The sequence below is a fragment of the Balaenoptera ricei genome, chromosome 18 (genome assembly GCF_028023285.1).
Source record: "Balaenoptera ricei isolate mBalRic1 chromosome 18, mBalRic1.hap2, whole genome shotgun sequence".
NCBI classification, from domain to species: Eukaryota; Metazoa; Chordata; class Mammalia; order Artiodactyla; family Balaenopteridae; genus Balaenoptera; species Balaenoptera ricei.
The window spans coordinates 80,500,067-80,520,289 of NC_082656.1; the positions used below are offsets into that span (position 1 = coordinate 80,500,067).

At 36.8% G+C, this 20,223-nt stretch overlaps 1 protein-coding gene across 2 annotated transcripts in view; it reads left to right on the plus strand.

Annotated features, from left to right (window-relative positions):
- MYO16 (myosin XVI) overlaps positions 1-20,223 on the plus strand; it is a 554,921-nt gene that overhangs the window by 267,322 nt on the left and 267,376 nt on the right. For both annotated transcript variants that reach the window (XM_059902572.1, XM_059902571.1), the window contains exons 10-11: positions 6,514-6,664; positions 12,751-12,861. In XM_059902572.1, coding sequence (XP_059758555.1) covers positions 6,514-6,664; positions 12,751-12,861 — 262 coding nt within the window. The remainder of the gene's footprint in view (positions 1-6,513; positions 6,665-12,750; positions 12,862-20,223) is intronic.

Sequence of the window (20,223 nt, forward strand, 5' to 3'; positions counted from 1 at the left end):
AGATGTCTTAAAAACAATATAATTTCCAATCCAACCACAAGCGACACGTTGAAATTTTTATTTATGTTTTAAAGACAAGTAATAGTTTACCAAAATGATTTTTTAAATTGTAAGTATTTTCTCTTACAAAAACTAAAGTCATTTTTGGGGGGGGCAAAGGTAGCAATTAATTTAAAACTCTCCAAGAACTGCTTCATTCAACATTAATCTTTGGATCATTATTTTATTTTATTGATGCAGAGAAACCCCAATTCCCTGTAATAAATAATTTATGTAGCTATGTTCCTAGGATTAAAATTGAGAACTATCTATTTGGTCCATTACTTTAACTACCAAAATAACTGAGTCACATATGCCATTTCTTCACATTTGTTTCTATTAAATTTTTTCCCCGATTGGCCTAATATATCTCAATATAGTCAATTTTATTTGTTTTCTTTAGTTTTCTAAAATTGCTTTAGTTATAATGGGCAAATAACTGTCGCCTTTGTTAGTTTTATTATGTTCCTGTTTCGATTTTCAGAAATAAAATCCTAGTTCCTACAGGCACATTTACTCTGCATGAAATGCTTTTTATGTTTATAGAAATAAGTAAACCTCCAATAAATTCAGTAGAGTTTAGAAATCGGGTGTCTGCTGGTATAGTCCATCTAATTTCTTCCTCATCAAGTTAAAGTTATCTCACCTGCATTAATGTAAAGTACCCTTGGGTAGCTCTTTCATTTTCTTTATGTTTATGGAGTCTGCCTTACCAAAAGCCTTCTTTTAGAAAATATACTATTCAATCCTGTTTTTTTCTTTCTTGCTGATAAATGTTTAGCTCTAATAATTACTTTTTTAATAATCAGAATATTTTCTTCCTTGAAGAAAATGTGGAAAGTACAGAATAACATAGAAGCATGAAAATAATCTCTCATTAGTGTCGAAGAAAAATTGCACCAGAAAAGTTAAAGATACAGGAAAGACTTTATTCAAGAATATAGCAGTAGGGAAGAGATACTGAGCTCAACTCCCTGAAACTAAAGGCCAGAAAGCTTGTCAGCGCTGGGCTTAGAGGAAAACTGCTGAAGGAAATTATCCAGGGGTTGGTCAGAGTGATGAGGCATGAGTTTGCTCACTGGTGTTTATGGAAGTTAGGCTCCTGGCCTCCCACGGAGACTGGGAGACAAGCGCTCCATCTTTCATGGTGATTGCTTCTCAAAAGGGTGGCTCTCAGGTCCTGGAGAGAGAATCCCCAGGTTGTAAGCCTGGGAAGGGTTTACGTCTCAAAGGGGCGGAGAAAACAATTTATAATTGTAAGTTCTTTAAAGTAAGTTCTCTAAGAAGGGAGAGGTCAGGGCTCTAGAGTGGCGAGAAGCTTGTCTAAAGTTCAGTTAAGATGAGGGGAATGAATGGCACCTCATTTTTCTGCATTAGTCCACCTTTTTGGTGCAACTACTGTCTATTCATTGGGCATATTTCTTCATATCCTGTATATGTTTCTTCTTGTTTATTAAGTTGAATTCTTCTTCTTTCTATATAATTACAACTTATTTTTTAAATTAATCTTATAAATATTTTGCCATAATTGATAAAGTTTTAATGATTATTAAAATACCAATGATTCCTTTAAGATTATTCCTTTTTCTAGAAGAATAGCATTTTAATACATGTTTATATTCTACAAATGGATAATCAGTGATAATTTAAATATATAGAAGTTAACATATGAATGCTATTGTTAATCACAGTGATTATGGATGAAACGTGTTTCGTGTAAAAATTAGAATAGAAACCTGAAGAAAAATTGTTGCATATGAATGAGAGTATTTGTAACCAGCTACTTGCAGTTATTGTTAGTAGTAGATCCTAGAGTGTATAACCTATGATATTAGCGAGTGTATACATGGTTTTTTAAAATGCAGGTGAAAAAGCATGTAAAGAGAGATTATGTGTTCACATCATAGAACGGTAGGACTTGAAATACATTTAGATATTCTAGTTCCTGCACTTGGCAAAGGTGGAACTGTGGGGAGATTTTGAAGTTCTTAGAAGGTCAGGTAGTAGCCAAATTGAGGTAAAAACTGACTTAGAATGAGGTCACTGTATTTCTGGACCAATCTTCTTTTCAAGTGTATCTTTCAAGGGGCCTGCTATTAACACTGCGATTCGATTTGGGATACAAAAGGAGTATTTCAACTGTTTTAGTAGACTCACCAGTTCTTCCTTTTAGAAATCCTTTAGAGTTGATTTTACTTATTTTATAAACTATCTTTCTAGTTTTTACCTTGACTAATCTAACTACTGCTTTATTAATTGCTTTTTACTCAAAAGATTCAGTATTTGCAAAACCTTTCTTTAGCTTTTTTGTCATTGTTGTTGTTTGCTTTTTAATTTCTTGGCAATGCAGAAAAGGGAGACAGTCGGTCTAAGGGGAGATAAAGAAGGAAATATTCTGGTAGGTGTGAGGGTGCACTTTTAGCCATAGGCAGTGTGACACGGTGGTTGAGAACACAGACTCTGAAGCTCAAGTCCCAGCTTCACTACTGCTCACTGTGTGTCCAGGGCATGTTCGTCTCCTCTCTGGCCCCCAGTTTACTCATCTACAGAATGGGCATAAATATAATGTATATCTTATGGTATTGTTGTTAAAGAGTTAATGTGTGTGTAGTACTTAGCACAGAGATGGTCATACATTCAGTGCCATATAATTATTAAAATGATTTGCAAGTGTTTTACTCAAATGATAGAAAATATCAGGGAACCGCAACTGTCTTCAAATAGCTGAAGGGCTCTCAAGTCAGAGAAGCACAGGTCGTGTTGCTGGAGCTCCAGGTGTGATGAACAGAAGGGAGAGCAGAGAGGCCTTGTTCCAGTGTTGCTCAGGGGAGAAATGCAGCCTCTCTGAAGGTTGTAAAGACCTTATTACTTGATGGTATTCAAGCTGATCTGGAGGTGAGCATTTTTAAGCATTCCCTATATATAGTGAATTTTTTTAATGAATAATATAGCATTGGGAGGGACGCCCACCGTGGGTCGTGAGCCGCCTCCACGTTCTTGCTCAGTTGGTCAGACTGCTGGGCATATGCAGTTAGTCATGCCAGCTACTGGATGGCTGGAGGAGACCGCAGCGCCGCGTCCCTGGCTTCTCCTCTACCGGGCACCGTGTACCGCTTGTTCAAAGAGTTCCTGCTTCTTGCCCAGTTTTCTCTCCTACAACGCGACACGATGCACGAAGTGTAGCCGTCCACTTAGGTCCATCTGTGTTGCCCCTCCCGCCCCCCGTGGGACAGGGGGCAAGGAGAACTGGTGCACCCAGGAAGCGTGGATTCTGTTCGCCGTGAGCACTACGTCCTCCGTCTGTTATCCCAGAATCTCTCGTCTTCTGCATCTGTCCATACAAGACTAATAGGCTAACCTGTTAGCTTGTAAGTAGATTCCCAGAAACTTTGGCTAATACTGTTGCCTGCTTATTACCAGGGTCATTGAGCTAAGCCCTTGATGTGCATTATGTTGGTAATCCGTCACTACGGGGCCTGTTTTTCAGTTGCTTTTACAGAATGGTTATGTAACCAGCCTGAGGTGGCCGAGCCAGGCATCAAACTTCGTAGCTTTTCTGACTCAAAAATGTATGCTTGTTGCAGCTCTACTATACCATGCTGCCTCTTTTTAATATATGGTCCCCTGCCCTGTTGCCTACTTGAAAATATCGTCACTGACTACAACACTACAAAACTTCATCATCCAGAGTTCAGAGGACGTAAACTGACCTCACATTTCTGTACACGTGTTCTTCAGCTATTCTTGATTTTGCCTCAGACCTGGACCTAGTTCAGCTCATTCGTTAGTCTGTCTTTATTCCCATTTTCCTAGACTCCAGCACGGCTGGAAGGTGACACAGAGATGGGCTGCAGAACAGTGAATTAGACTTGTGGTTACTGAAGGAAGTCCTTCAAATTATTCCCTTCCTCCCCATCAGGGTTAATCTAAAACCATCATTTGTATTCCTATAGACTAACAACTAGAGATTGAAATAAAAATACATTGGAAGTGGCATAAAACATGCAATATATCAGAATACATCTAACAAATTATTTGCAAGATTTTAATGCTGAAAACTACAAAATACTGATGAGAAAGTTAATGAAGATCTAAATAAATGGAGAAATATACTGTGTTTATGGATGACAGAATTTGACATTGTTATTAGGTAAATTCTCCTCAAATTAACTTATATTTTGAACACAATGCTAATCAAAATTCCAGAACTTTTTATAAAAACTGACAAACAGATTCTAAAATGTGTATATGAAAATGCTAAACCTCAAATGGCCTCAATAATTTTGAAAAAGAAAACAAAGTTGGATGACTCACATTGCCTGATTTCAAGTCTTACTCTGAAAGTATATTACTCAAGAAAATGTAATATTGGTGTAAGAATAAGCTGTTATATCAGTGGAATACAATGGAATGTCCCAAAGTAGGCCTGCAGATGTATGGTCAGTTGATTTTCAATAAAGGTGCCCAGGTAATTGAATGGGGACAGATGTTCTTTTCAAAACTGATGCTGGAACATTTGGACAGCAATACGAAGAAATAATGAAACTTGACCCATATACAGCGCCATATAAAAAAAGCCACTCATAATGAATTGTAGACCTAAGTGTGAAGCATAAAACTATAACATTTCTGGAATAAAACCTAGGAGAAAACCCTATTGACCTTGGGTTTGGGAAAGAATTTTTAGATAAGATACAAGAGGTACAAACCGTAAGAGAAAAAATGTTCCTTGAAACTTACTGTTAAAAAAATAAAAAGACAAGATACATACTGGGAGAAAATATTTGCCACATGTGTATCTGATAAAGGACTCGAATCCAAAATATATAAACTCAATAATATGACACCAAAGAATCCATTAAAAAAAAAAAAGGAGATTTGAACTTACACTTTACCAAAGAAGGGATTGTTGTGTCAAATAACCACATTGACATGCAAATAAAAGCCACGGGGAGAAGCCACTAACACGCCCACTGGAATGGATTAAAAAAACAACAAAAACGACAAGTTCTGTCAAAGATGTGAAGCAAGTAGGACTCCAGCCCACGCGTGGGGGAAGCACCAATGAATGGTTCAGCCCCCGAGGAAAGTTTGGAGTCTCTTCTAGGTACGCAGCCAAGATAAATGAAAGCATATGTCGTACGTCACCACAAACACCTGTGCGTGAATGTGTATAGACGCTCCATTCACAATTGACAAAAACTGGACAAACCCAAACGTTTGGTGAATGGACAGCCAAAGTGCAGTGCATCCCACAGGAAGACACTACCCAGTGATGAACAATGACAAACTTGATACATGCAGCAGCATGAATGAATCTCAAAAACATGTTAAGTAAAGGAAGCCAGGCACAAAAGGCAACATGCTCTGTGATTTCTTTCACATGACATTTTAGAAAAAGCAAAACTATAGTGAAAGAAATAATTAACCATGGTTACAAGGGGCAGGGGGTTAGGGGAAATAATTGACTTCAAAGGGGAGGCACAAAGAGCCATTTGGGAGTGACGAAAATTCTATGTGTTGCTGATTATGTGGGTTACACAAATGTATATATATATATATATAACCAACTATATATAATTATGTATATGTAGACAAAACTCATGCAACTGTACATCTACAGAGTGAATTTTACTATTTGTAAATGCCTCCATAAAACTGAAATTTTAAAAACCCAACAAAATGCATTAAGCTTTAATTAGAATCACAACTACTGTTGTAAAATACATGAAATAATTATGTTTCTATACATTGCACTTGATTAAATATGTATGTATTTCTGCTTTATGGTCACATTTAGGAAAGTACATTTTTAAATTTTACTAAAGTGTTACAATACAAATTAAACATTCGGATTGTGTTTATTTTTTATGAACTTGTCTTTCTTTTGGCAACAGTGTCTATGGAAGAACAAAAAATGAAGTAGGTTTTATTTTATATTTTTGCCTAGCGTGAGCTGTAAAGAAGTAATAAAACTTATTGTTTGTAACATTGCAGTCCTTAAGCATGTCGTTTGTTTTTAATTCCTATTATCATTTCTTCACAAACTCTTAACTATTGTCCATGATTCTATAACATATTAAAATCCTGTATGAACAGTATTTTACTTAATTGTAGAATTTTGCCTTCACTTGTTTGCATTCATTCACATTTAAATGTTTTGCTTAGTTCAGTCATGCATTTCCACCTTAGCTTTTCAGTTGCTCATTGATTTGTCTGTTAAGTCATATATCCATTCATAAACATTTTCTTCTCAGGTTGAAATGAATATATTTTTTCTTTTAAAGGTGAAATTGAATGAAATCTGGAGGTAATAGAAAAGTTTACGGATTTCTCATTGATTTTACCTGCAGTGTTGACACTGTTTCTTATCTGAGTTAAACAACTTTCTGTAACCGGCTGTCTAGTCATGGTAATTTTTGATTGATATGGCAATGTTAGAGGACTAATCGTAGCATTGATTTTTTCCTCCAGCAGCCCCCTGGCATTGCCAATTGCCAAGCAAGACAGTATGTTGGAAAAAGACATTATGTTCAAAGATGCAACAAAAGGCCTGTGCAAGGGACAATCTCAGGACAGTACTCCTGAAAATGCCACCGTGAATGGCCCCACCAGACCTGATCAGGTAACTACACCCTTATTGCATGTCTGCTAGTGTTGCATCCTATTACATCATGCCTTAAAGTCCAACTTTTCAAAAACAAACACCTACTAATTTCAATTCAGATAAAAATTAATGAGTGCAAATGTTAATATTTGGTTTGAAATTTCCATATATAAATTGTTATGGTATTATACTGACCATTAACAAACTTAACTGCTATGTGTTTATACAAGGATTTGAAATTTATAGTCTTGATTTACCAGGAATGGAAGTTCAGCCAATACGTTAATTCCTGAATACTTTCGGTTATGTCATTAGTCATCATTTTGATTATTATGTAGATTGTTTTCTGTTTCTTACAAATAACAAGCATTTTACATAACAAGAAGAAGGACAAACCAATCACTGAGTCACTTATCCTTAAAAGCAACTGTGGTGGTGTTTTGTGTGTGTGTGCCTGTGTGCCCCAGTGTCCAAATGATCAGAGATCACTTTGAGGAGCTTGGAGTTATAGAAATGAATATACTTTTTGCTATCATACCCACAGAAATAAATGATTTTTATATGTTTCATGTTTTATAAATGGCAGAGTAATTTTCTGAATGTCACAGTAATCCCTGAAAATGTTTTGCTTCACTGTGTCTAATTTTGAATGTTTTAAGGACAATTTATTGAGGTTTTCTAAAGATTCTCTTTTCAAAATTTAAATTTCATTATTTTTTGTTATTTTCAAATAACAAATTATTTTTGTAATTTTGAAATACCTTTACGTTTTAGTAGGTATACTCATCAGCTCAGGCTGCCGTAACAAAATACCACAAACTGGGTGGCTTGAACAACAGAGATTATTTTCTCACAGTTCTGGAGACTGGAAGTCTAAGATCAAGGCTCTGGCTGATTCAGTTTCTGGTGAACATCTTCTTCCTGGCTTGCAGATGGCCGCTTTCTCTTCACATGGTAGACAGAGAGAAAAAACAACCTATCTGGTGTCTTTTATAAGGACACTAATCCTATAGGATCAGGGCCCCACCCTTATAACCTCATTCAACCTTTATAACTTCCTAAAGGCCCCATCTCCAAACAGTGTCACAAGCTGGTTGGAGCCTCAACATATGAATTCGGGGGACACAATTCAGTCCATAGTGGTAGGCAATTGAATGTTAGGTGAAATTTAAGGCAAAGCTTCTTCTTAACTTTTTTAAAGGTCCTATGAACTTTCTGTAAACTTAATACATATTATTAAGTGAAAGAGTCCAATCTGAAAAGGCTACGTACTATATGATTCTATTATTTGACATTCTGGAAAAGGCAAAACTATGGAGACAGTAAAAATATTAGAGGTTACCAGGGGTTGGGGCAGGGGAATAAATAGGTGGAGCACAGGGAGTTTTTAGGGCAGTGAAACTACTCTGTATGACACCGTAAGGGTAGATACGTGATATTATACATCTGTCCAAATCCATAGAATGTACAACACCAAGAGTGACCCTGACGTAAACCATGGGCTTTGGATGATGATGATGATGTGTCAGTGTAGGTTCGTCAGTGGTAACAGAGGTACCACCCCGGCGAGGGATGTTGATAACCGGGAAGGCTATGCATGAGTGGGACCAGGGGTATATGGGAAATTTCTGTACCTTCCTCTCAATTTTGCTGTGAATCTAAAATAGCTCTAAAAAATAATATCTTTAAAAAAAATGAGAGGACATTCACAGCATAATGTCAAGTGTAATCCTTGCTGAATGACTTTTCAGTTTTTAATGTAAGCTCTTTATAATTGTATCCTAGACACTAAAAGCAGCTGTAATCATGTTCTATTGTTCTGGTATTAAACAAGGAGAGGCTAGTATTCAGGTTTCATGTGCATATGTTATCTGTGTAATATTCACTTACATCTCCCACTGTGTGCATCATGCTGTCATTCATTCTTGGTCATGAGGTGCTTGGATTCTTGGCAGGACTATCCTCACTCACACTTCACAGGAGGGCTTTAGAAAAGCCTTGTCAAAGCAATAAAGTTCTGATTCACATTTTAAAGAGAAACGCATTGTGTAGAATTCAAGTTGAAACAAAACCCACAGCATCTCTCCTTTCAGATTTTTAGAAAATGTAGGTCTTATCAAATGGTAACTCCATACATGAATATTCAAGACTTGATTTAAACTTTTTTTGGTTCTGATAGTCACCAAAATTCACATTTGCTTTATAATATCTCTGAGAATGTAGATTTTTTTCTTAAGATGCTTAAAATATGCGACATTCTTTCTTCTCTTCACTTTTTGTTCTGTTTTCAGCTCCCATTCCTCGTCTCCCCTGCCCTCTTCCATTCTTTTCTAATTTCCTAACTGCTTAACTTCTTATTTCCCTTCCTCCCTCTCTTCTTTCCTTTCACAGTATATTTATTTAAATTTGGTTCCAGCTTAAAATTCAGGTCAAATTTTTATTCCATTTAGTGAAGACATGTTTTCCTGGGAGTAAAGAGACAGGAGGATGGAGTCAGGCAGACTTGCTGTGGCTCAGGTCTGCTCCTGGAGCTCTGACTCTAGAAGCCCCTTAATCTTACTAAGCCCCATCTGTAAAATGGGAACATAGTACTCACCTTATTTGGTTGTTTTGAAGATGACAAAAGACTAAGGCTATAAGGTGACAGCACAATTACCAAGAACAAAAACTCAGCAAGACATATTTATTGTTTTTATTACAGTTATTTATATAGACTGACTGTAAGGTTTTGCCAGAGTCGTTGAATCCTCTGTCCACTAATTTATCTGCTCTTAATTCATGTAATTCCAGTCGACACTGGGTTTTCTTTTTTTCAATGTAAGTATAGATTATTTTAAAAAATAATAATATAAAATAATACTTTCAGAGCTTACAAACGCTTTCACCTATAATATCTTTTTTTGAATTTTATTTTATTTATTTTTTATACAGCAGGTTCTTATTAGTTGTCTATTTTATACATATTAGTGTATACATGTCAATCCCAATCTCCCAATTCATCCACCACTACCCGCCCCCCAACGCTTTCCCCCCTTGGTGTTCATGTTTGTTCTCTACATCTGTGTCTCTATTTCTGCCCTGCAAACCGGTCATCTGTACCATTTTTCTAGGTTCCTAACGCATAACATATATGCGTTCTAACGCATAACATATGCGTTAATATACAATATTGGTTTTTCTCTTTCTGACTTACTTCGCTCTGTATGACAGTCTCTAGATCCATCCATGTCTCTACAAATGACCCAATTTCGTTCCTTTTTATGGCTGAGTAATATTCCATTGTATATATGTACCACGATTTCTTTATCCATTCGTCTGCCAATGGGCATTGAGGTTGCTTCCATGACCTGGCTGTTGTAAATAGTGCTGCAATGAACATTGTGGTACATGACTCTTTTTGAATTATGGTTTTCTCAGGGTATATGCCCAGTAGTGGGATTGCTGGGTCTTATGGTAATTCTATTTTTAGTTTTTTAAGGAACCTCCATACTGTTTTCCATAGTGGCTGTATCAATTTACATTCCCACCAACAGTGCAAGAGGGTTCCCTTTTCTCCACACCCTCTCCAGCATTTTTTGTTTGTAGATTTTCTGATGATGCCCATTCTAACTGGTGTGAGGTGATACCTCACTGTAGTTTTGATTTGCATTTCTCTAATAATTAGTGATGTTGTGCAGCTTTTCATGTGCTTTTTGGCCATCTGTACGTCTTCTTTGGAGAAATGTCTATTAATGTCTTCTGCCCATTAATCCCCAAAATTCTACTGTGGGCAAGTTATAATTCACTTTTGCTACTTAACTGACTCTCAAGTTTCAAACTGAGTATTTAAACCGACCAAACTTAAACTCAAGAAAGTTAAATAAATTGCCTAGAGTCACAAGTGTTTCTTTTCTGCTGTGTCCAGTGCTCTTTGGAGACACGACAGCAAGCTCCGGGTTCATTTCCCAGAGCCCTGCTGCCCTCAGGAGAGAAAGTGTGTGTTCCATTGCTGCACGTGCACATAGGGATTTTGAAGATTGGTGATGGTTCTCTTCCTGTAGTCCTCGGACATACCAGCATCCAGGTACACACAAGTGTAAATTCTCAGCAAGCAAAGGACCTGATATATTGCACTCTCTAAGAAACATCTCATAGAATACAAAGCAGGTGAAAACAAGGTGCTGTGCAGGCACGGTGATGGGCTTCAGCTTTGGGAAGCTTAATATTTTGTCAGATCATCACCCCTTTCCCTGTAGGACCATCCCGGTCAGCTCATTCTTCTCTAATTTCTACTTTCCTCTTCTTTCATGCCTACTTATTTCTTTCCTGCAAACAGCCTTTCCCCAGAATCTTCTTGCTCTTATCCCAATTGTCAGACCTTCTGTTTGCCCACTGAATTTCTGGTTCCTGGACATACACTACTTATGTCCTAGAGAGAGCAAACACAATCAAACAAAACAGAACAAAACAGGAAATTTGACAGCACTGAAAGCAGTGTTGGCAAGTAGAGACGAGGGATCAGTGAATTCAGAGTATTTCCAAGGTGCAAATTCCTTTTGAGTCTTGAAACATTTCTCAAAGTGTTTCTCTAATTTCTTCCTGACTTTCTATTCTGAATTATGTCTGTTTTGTGTTTCAGATTTCCATTTTTGGAAATGTATACATATAGAGAGAGAAATGTATGTATATACATGGATATTTGTATATCTTCATAAGAACCATAATGATCAATCCTAGCGAAGATGTTAAGTTTTGTTTTTTGTTTTTTTTACATATTTATCCCGTCTCTGTTTTGACTGTTGTCATAATTGTTTGGGAGACACTGGTAGCATACACGACTGAGTCCACAACTATAACATAAAAATATTCACAGACATATTATCAGCTGTCACAGCGCTTTAGGAATCTTTAGAAAGAATGTGCCCCTTGCTTAAGACTGATTATCAAAGCTTCATTCCTGATCATTTTGGAATCTGTTATGCTAACTACGAGGAATTCTTCCCTTGATCTACCCTAACACTGTATTTTCACGTTTCATTACTACAAGCAGGCTGGGAAGTCTTCACATTTTTACTGTCAGCCTAGTAGTACTTTCTCTAACCCCTGTAGCAGCTGTGACTGGAGATGAAAACCCTCAAGAATTCCAAAGAGATGCCGCAATAGCTCTTTCAGCCTTGTTGGAACAAACGTGAAACTTCTGTTAGTGCTATTCATGCTTTTTTTTTTCTTAATGTGCATGCAGAAATTTGCCTTGAGCTCCTGAGAGCTGTGGTTATACGAGGAATTTTATTATCTTCGCGTAAATCATTACTTCTGAAGGAAAAAACATCCTGCTCTTGGTTTTTCTCCTTTTTATGATTGCTTTGGGAGTTCAATATGTATGCTAACCTGCTAGAGACCTTTGTCTATATAAATACAACTAAACATTGCCCATTTCTGACTTGTAAATAATAGATTTTTATCTAATTTAAATATTTCAAATTTACCTGTTTTTTTTTTTGAAATGTTGTCCAGTTTTTCAACTCTGTCACTCAATATAAAATTGAGTAGGAAAGCAGTGTTTTTCTTTCTGACAGAATCATCTTAATCTCACACTACTTTAAACTTAGGAGTAATGCAGAACAGAATAAAATTCACAAGCCAAAATTCTAGAGGCTACTTTTAAATTCCAGTGCCTTCCTCCATGTATTCAGAAACCGAAGTCCAGGCACACTGCTTTCTTCCCATTCCAGTTTCGTGATAGGAGTTTTCCTTTAGCTTTGGAAACACTGAAAAACGTGAGCTTTTCAACAGCTGGTCCTAAAAAGGACTCAGCACAGTTCAGAGCTCTCTAAATTAGACTTCATGATTGGAGGGACGTGGGGTCACGTGCAGGTTGTGTGTGTAGGTGCGTGTATGAATGTGTGCCCGGGCTGGTGGGTACAGAACAGAGATTCTCACCTGAATACATTTCTGTGACTGTTGAATTTTTTGTTCCTTACAAGTGAACCATTTCATCTTTTAATAACAGTTTCGAATTCATGTGGTCTGTAAACTTTTGACATGTAATTGAAAATGGAACAAACAACTGTGAAGACAGTTGATTGGAAAGCAATTAGGATTGATCTTACCTACTTTTGCCCCAGGTCAAGCTGATACCTCCCGCTCCGAACGACGACCTGGCAACGCTCAGCCAGCTTACCGACAGCAGCCTGCTTTATGAAATTCAGAAGCGCTTTGGGAACAATCAGATCTATGTAAGTGCCCTTGAAATTGCCTTTTGCACTGCTTTTGTCTTGCTGCATATTTTCACCCTTCAGTGCTGCAAATATGACGAGGAAGGGGCTCATTGTTATTTCTGGTCATGCTGATAGCTTAAGGTGGATTTCTCAGAGTTTGGGTCAATTCTTCTGATTCAGTTATAAGACAATTTCTGCAAAGATTCACATTTCAGGGTTGTTAAGAGAAAGTTGAAACCCTGAGGGTAGACAGCTTTCCTGTTGTCATGTTTGCTGGAGAAGAAGATCTTGCTAGAACCAGCAGGATCTGCAGATCACTTATAAAAATGCTGTTTGTTTCATCTGCTTTAACTCAGCCTCCTAGATCTGGAGAATGAAGCTAAAGAGGGAAAGCTAAGTGTGCGTGGACGATGCTTCTCTATTTGCATGAAAGAAAAACTATTGTTCTTCTAAATTATCAGGAAATGTCTTTGTCTAGTAAATAATTTATATACACATCTCTGGTAATAGCATACAAATATATGACTTAGATGACAAACAACATGGAGAATTGATTTGCTGTGGTTCTCTTCTGGTTTATATGTGTTATTTCTTCCAATACGTGTATCAGTTTTGACACTATGCAATCTCAATGTCTCTCTCTGTCTCTCACTGATTTTGTTAAGTTCACCTCAGAGCAATTCAATCAGAATGTCTATGGAGAAATCTGATTATGCAAATGTCTGCTATCCCTTTTTGATAACACCCGTTTTTTTTTTCCTACTCTACTGAGAAACTGATTAAGTAATTTTCATGTAAATGTGAAATCTGAGATTTCTTTACAAGCAATAAATTGTCAGGTGCTGATTAACCCATGAACATTCAATGCAGTGTCTTAATGATGGGATAAATTGCCCGCCACTGTAAATACACTTAAAATTAAATACTTCTATCAAAATTAATGGAATTGAGTCATCAGCAGAACATGGTGAAGCCTGATTAGTTTGGTCTGTTACTACTCTGTTGCTTTTGTGTTATTTTTGTTCTCTTGTCTCTCCTTTTCCAGCATCGTGTTGATTCTTCTTCGTTTTAACTTCTTAATCACATTATCAGCAGACCACTGCTTGAATAGTTTTGATTTCTCTTATTTCTTTCATGCTTTTCAAGTGGCTTTATCTCACAAATATCATTTAATCTACTACTCTGTATCCCAGTGGGCACCATCCTCATCATCTATTCTCCAGTAACCTCCTGACTTTCTAGAGGAAACTTCATAATGAGCTAGAGTAATTTTCGTAAAGAACAAATGTAATCTCGAAACTCCCAGTCTTAATCCTTTTCTGAGGCTTGTCATTTTTCTTGGAAGGACAGCCACAAGCCTTATTCACGATCTGGTCCCTAAACACTCTCATGGATGATTCCTAGTAACTGGTCGCTGTCCTCCTTCCTGCGTCAGGGATTCCCCTTAGACTGTCTTTTTTTCCATAAAGTTCTCTTTCTGCCTCCACGTAGTACATAGTTTTATAAACTCCCACTCAATACTTCTTCAGTCTTTAAGTAAACCTTCCCAGAACTTCCAGATTAAGTCACTGTGGACCATCTTTCTGTAGCACACTTCTCACCGCTTGTGATTATAAACCTCGTTGGTGGTTTGATTAGCATCTTGCTGCCCTGCTAGACTCTGAGCTCAGGGGGAACAGGAGCCTTGCTGGTCTTGCACTTTCTCATCTGAAATGACAACTACTTCCCTCCTGTTTATCCGAGTCACGTCGCAAACCCCACACAGTGGACCACCTTCGTAGACTCTCTTTGCTAACTCTACTGGGTTTCTCTCTCTACCTGGATAATCAGAATTAGGATTCCCTGCTTTGCTAAAGTTCATATAAAATACTATTAAAAAACAAAATTCAACTGAGTAAATTTTAGTGATCTAATTGGCTTTATTGAATGATTCATTAATTGGGCAACACCCCTTCTAGCTAGTAGAGGGGAGCTCCAGGGGGTCACAGAAAGGGAAGGGTTTTAAAGGCAAGATAAGGAAGTCATAAAAAATAGTGCTTCAGGCTTAGGTAACTACCTGTGGGGAACAGAGGGGCCTATGTAGCGATTACCTCATCATCTTTTGGGGAATGGAGAGGAGCCATGTGACATATTACCTTACTGGTACCAAACAGAAAATTCCTGACTGTCTGGTCAAGACCACATTTCTGGGGGAAGTGGCAGCTTCAGTTAGGTTAGGTATTACGCCCCTGTCGGATAGCCTGGCCTAGCATACGGGACTCTGTTTTGAACCTGTGGTTTTCTTTTTGAGGATATAAACTTTTCACTGTGTGAGACATGATTTCCTCTTCTGTAGACCTGAAATATTGAAGGGCTGAACTACCTAGGATCAATTTTGTAATGAGTACTCCAAGTTATGGTACTTGAATTTGCCTTTAATGGATAGACAAGCAATTTAAACGTTATTGATTGAATAGTAATAGGTGATTCTCGCAGTGTATTCTCTGGACCATTGGATATGTGAACTTTTTATTACCAGTCTGCCCTCAGAGTAAGCTTTTAGAAACTCTTGTAGCAATTTAATGGTTTAATTTCTGTCTGTTGAATCTCATAAGAATCAAGCCTTGCTTTTTGTATGTCTTTGTCTTTTTCAATTTCATTTTTCCAGGAATTCGTTTTTTATTATGTTTTGCAGAAGTATTAGTCCACAATGAATTGGAAATAAAAGTGTTCCTTCCCCACAAATACAAAAGCACTACTTTAGTAGATGTTTCAACATTAAAATATTCAAATTTGGTTGTCCTATCCCAACATGCCCCTCCCATGCCCCTCCCATCTCCGTTAATGACAACCTCTTTCAGTTTTCAGGCCAAAATGACTGGAAGAGTATTGGTGCTTCTTTTTCTTACATACCCCACATGCAATTTCCCTGCCAATCTCATCAGCCCTACCTTCAAAATGCAGACAGAATACCACCTCTACTGCTGCTCTCTGGGCCCATCAGAGCCCGAGAGAAAACATTTCAGCTGAATTAACTGTTTAACCAGGGTTTTCATCTCTTTTTGCTATAGTCCTATAGTCTGATTTGTTATATAAGACGATCTTTCGGAACAATCTGTAAGTTGCTGTTTTAACTGAGTGTATAGCATCCCATTTGGATATCAGATTGCGAAGTTTCCCTACAGTCTGTAGGAGTAGGAAGTTCCCGAACCATCAAACAGAAAGTGAATTGCAGGTAATGTGATATTCACTCACCAGGAAGTGCACAGAATAAATAACATTATTAACATTCAAGTAATAGTTTTATAAACTATTTTTATCACAAAATATATTTTCAGATAGTCCCGAATTCCTTCAATATTTAGGCCAAAAAAAATTATATCTCCATAAAAAATGCATTTTAAGGTATTTTTATTTTATTTTAATGTTCCTCATCTTTCTTAATTAACAGATTTCTCAATTCTCCCTCGATCTACTTTCTATCTTCATTTTTCTTCTCTGGAATTTAAGACTAATTTTCAGATACTTCACTAATAAGGTTCCCCTTTGGTTCAATTATTTCACTTTTATTTCCTTCCTCCTTTACTTGGCTATAAAATGCTAGCCAGTCCTTCTTTTAAGTGAATGCTGTAATGCATTATGACATATAAAGAGAATAATGCACAGCTCATTAAAGTATTGCTTCATGAATTATTATTTGGTGAACACACCTATGTAACCAGCAGCTTCATAAAGAAAAGGAGTGAAAGAAGTTCCTTCCCCAGTTTACTGTAATCATTACAAAAGGTTCTGGCATATACTCTTATGGATTAGTTTTGTATTTCTTTTAATTTTGTATAAAAGGAATCATCCGGTATATTCTTGTTTGTGTCTGTCATCTTTCATCATCAGTATGTTTCTGATACTCATATATAGTGTTGCTTGTAGCAGCAATTATTTGTTTTTATTCCTGTAAGTAAGCTACTGTACAATAAGCTACTGTATGAATATATCCTCTTTTATTTATTTACTCTACAACTGAGGAATCTATGAGTTGTTTCCACTTTTTGGTTACTATGAATAATACTGTTATAAACCACGCTATGCCTTTTGGGGGGCACACATATTAAGTAGCTCTTGGAGTAACACACAGCCTCACGTCTTTTGTGAGGCACTCACCTAGGACTAGAGTGCCAGCATCATCAGGTGTGTTCAGCTTCAGGAGATACAGCCAAATAGTATCTCAAAGTGGCTACATGCCCAATACAGACATCTAGGTTTCCACATCATGACCAACACTGGATGTTATCAGTATTATTTGTATTACTAATTAAAAAAAAAAAATCTAACCATTCTGGCAGTTGTGCAGTGGTACTTCATTTTGGTTTTAACTTACATTTCCCTGGTAACTGTCAATTTTAATAATATAATAGCCAGTTATTTTACCAGCAAAAGCAAGTTTATTCAGGAATAGCAAAGGAATTGAAATTCGGGTTGTGCAAACTATGGCAGACCACAGGCAAAGCCAGAAAACAAGGAAGGGGAGCTTGATTTTATAGGGAAAAGAGAGGGTTTGGGAGGGGCTGTAATAACTAAATGATCCATTGGAGGAAGCATGGAGTCCAGAGCATGAAGGCTTCTCATTGGTTGGGCTGCTCCAGTCTCTGATGGGCTAGGCTGTCCTCAGGCTGAAAGATGTTTTTTTCTTTCTGTTGGTCAGTGAAATAGAGACATCTTTCTGTTATAGATAGATGTAGGGCTCTTCCTGTTTGGGGTAATTAAGGATGCATGGTAGGGGTGTGAAATCACCCCCTCCAGGCCTGTTACAAGTCCAGCTTTAGCTGAGGTTTTTAAAATTAATTCCACATAACTAATGACGTAGACCGATAGGTGTCTGTTGTTGATTTGATTGTCTTATCTTGTGAAGTGTCTCCAATTATATTGCCATTTAAAAACAAATGGGTTGTTTTACATTTTCTCCTTGATGTGTAGGGGTTTCTTAAATATTCAGGATATTCTTTCTTTGTCTGATATGTATAGATATATATATAGATATATATTTATTGCAAACATTTTCTCCCAGTTTGTGGCTTGCATTTTAGTCTTCTAAAGTGTCTTTAGATAAAGAGAAATTTGCAATTCTTACAAAGTTCTTTAGGGTTAGTACTTTTTGTGTCCTGCTTAAGGAATTGTGGCCTTGGTCCTGAAAATATTTTCTTATGTTTCCTTCTTGCAGTTTGGCTGTTTTAACTTTAACGTTTCAGGTGTATTACCAGTGTGGAAATGATTTCACAGTGGTAAAAGAGGAGGGTCAAGATGAATATTTTCCCATGTGGATTCCCCCCATGCATTGCAATGAGACCTTTGTTATAAACAAGCTTGCCATGGGGAGTGAGTCTCTCTGAAATTGGTCTTCTGTTATATGGATCCGTTAGTCTGTCTGTAAACCAGTACTAAAATATCTTAATCATTATAGCTATATAATAACTCTTGATATATAGAAAGTCCTCTGACTTTGTTCTTCAAAATGTCTTGGCGAATGACTCTTGGACATTCATACATATTTTAAAGTCCACTTGTCAGTTTCCATTGGATTTTCATTGGTATTGCTTTGAATGTACAGATTAGATGAGAATAATTGAGATTTTTCCAATATTGGATTTTTTGTTTCATGGAATGTTACTATCCGTCCTTTGGTCATCTTTAATTTTTCTGGAACATTTAAAAAAAATTGGTATAGAAGGCCTGTTTGCATTAGATTTATTTTAGGCATTTTTCAAGTTTTGATGCTATAATAAATGTTATTTTCATATTGAAAATAACAAGCAATTGTGTTTTCTAATTGTTTATGGCTAATATATAGACATACGATTTTGATTTTTTATAAACACATTTTATTCATCAAACTTGCTATATCCATATGTAAGTATTAACTTAGGTGGAGATTCTTTTGGCTTTTCTCCACACACTGCTATGTAGTCTCCAAATAACGACTTTCATGTGTCTCTTAAATCCTGATAGATTCTTTACTTTCTTTCTTGCATTGTTTCATGGTATAAGGCTGTTAATAAAAAGATGACTGGCAGTGACAATAATTGACATTCCTGTCCTGTTTCTGATCCCAGGGTAAAGCTGTTTTATTATTAAAATCTGTGTTTTATCATTAAAATCGGTGTTTTATCATTAAGCAAGTTGTTAGCAGTAGCTGTGCCATAGGTGTAATAACTTTTTTTTTTTTTAAGGATTTTTTTTTTTTTTCCGCTGTGTTGGGTCTTCGTTTTGTGCGAGGGCTTTCTCTAGTTGCGGCAAGCGGGGGCCACTCTTCATCGAGGTGCGCGGGCCTTTCACCATCGCGGCCTCTCCCGTTGCGGAGCACAGGCTCCAGACGCGCAGGCTCAGTAGTTGTGGCTCACGGGCCTAGTTGCTCCGCGGCATGTGGGATCTTCCCAGACCAGGGCTCGAACCCATGTCCCCTGCATTGGCAGGCAGACTCTCAACCACTGCACCACCAAGGAAGCCCGTAATAACTTTTTATAGATTAAGAAAGTTCCGTTATATTAATAGTTTTCAAAGTTATTATTTTTAATCAAGAGTGGGAATTGAATGTTATTAAATGTTTTTTGTCATTTATTGAGATGATCCTATAACTTTAGTTCTTGACTCCTTAGTATTATAAATTACAAGGGTTAATTTTCTAATATGAAGCCAACCTTGGATTAGTAGAATAAAGCATATTTGGTTGGAATATATTATCTGTTGAGTGTCTTATTGGATTCAACTTGTCAACATTTTTCTCAAGATTTTAGCATGTATTTTAATGAGAGAGACCAGCTATAATTTTCTTTTCTTTCAATATACTAGTTAGGTTTTTAATATCCAGTTTATTGAGGCCTCTTAAAATGAAGTGAATCATGTTCCCTCTTTGCTGTTTTCTGGAATAATTTGTATAACATTTGTTTATTTGTACATCAGCATTGAGAAGAATTCACTGGTGAATTCTTGGTTTTCTTTGTGGAAAGGTTTTAGACATAGATTCAATTTCTTTTACAGAAAATAAAACTAGTTAGATTTCCTGTAACTTAGTACATTTGTTTTGGTAAGATGGTGGATTGTTGTCCACATCTTCTAAATATCCAAACTTAGTGACTAAAGTATGATCCCTAATATCCTCTTCATCTGTTTTCATGTCAGTGGTATCTGTAGTGATGTCATATTTGGGATATTGGTAGTTGGTGCATTTCCTCTTGTTTCCTCAGTCAATCTTGTTAGGGTACTATGTTTTTATTAGATTTTTCAAGATTGCCTTTTGGCTTTTGTTTTCTATTCCTTGGCATTTGTTTACTATTCCTTTAATTTCTGCTCTTTTTTTTTTCTTTAAGTATTTGTTTATTTATTTATTTATGGCTGTGTTGGGTCTTCGTT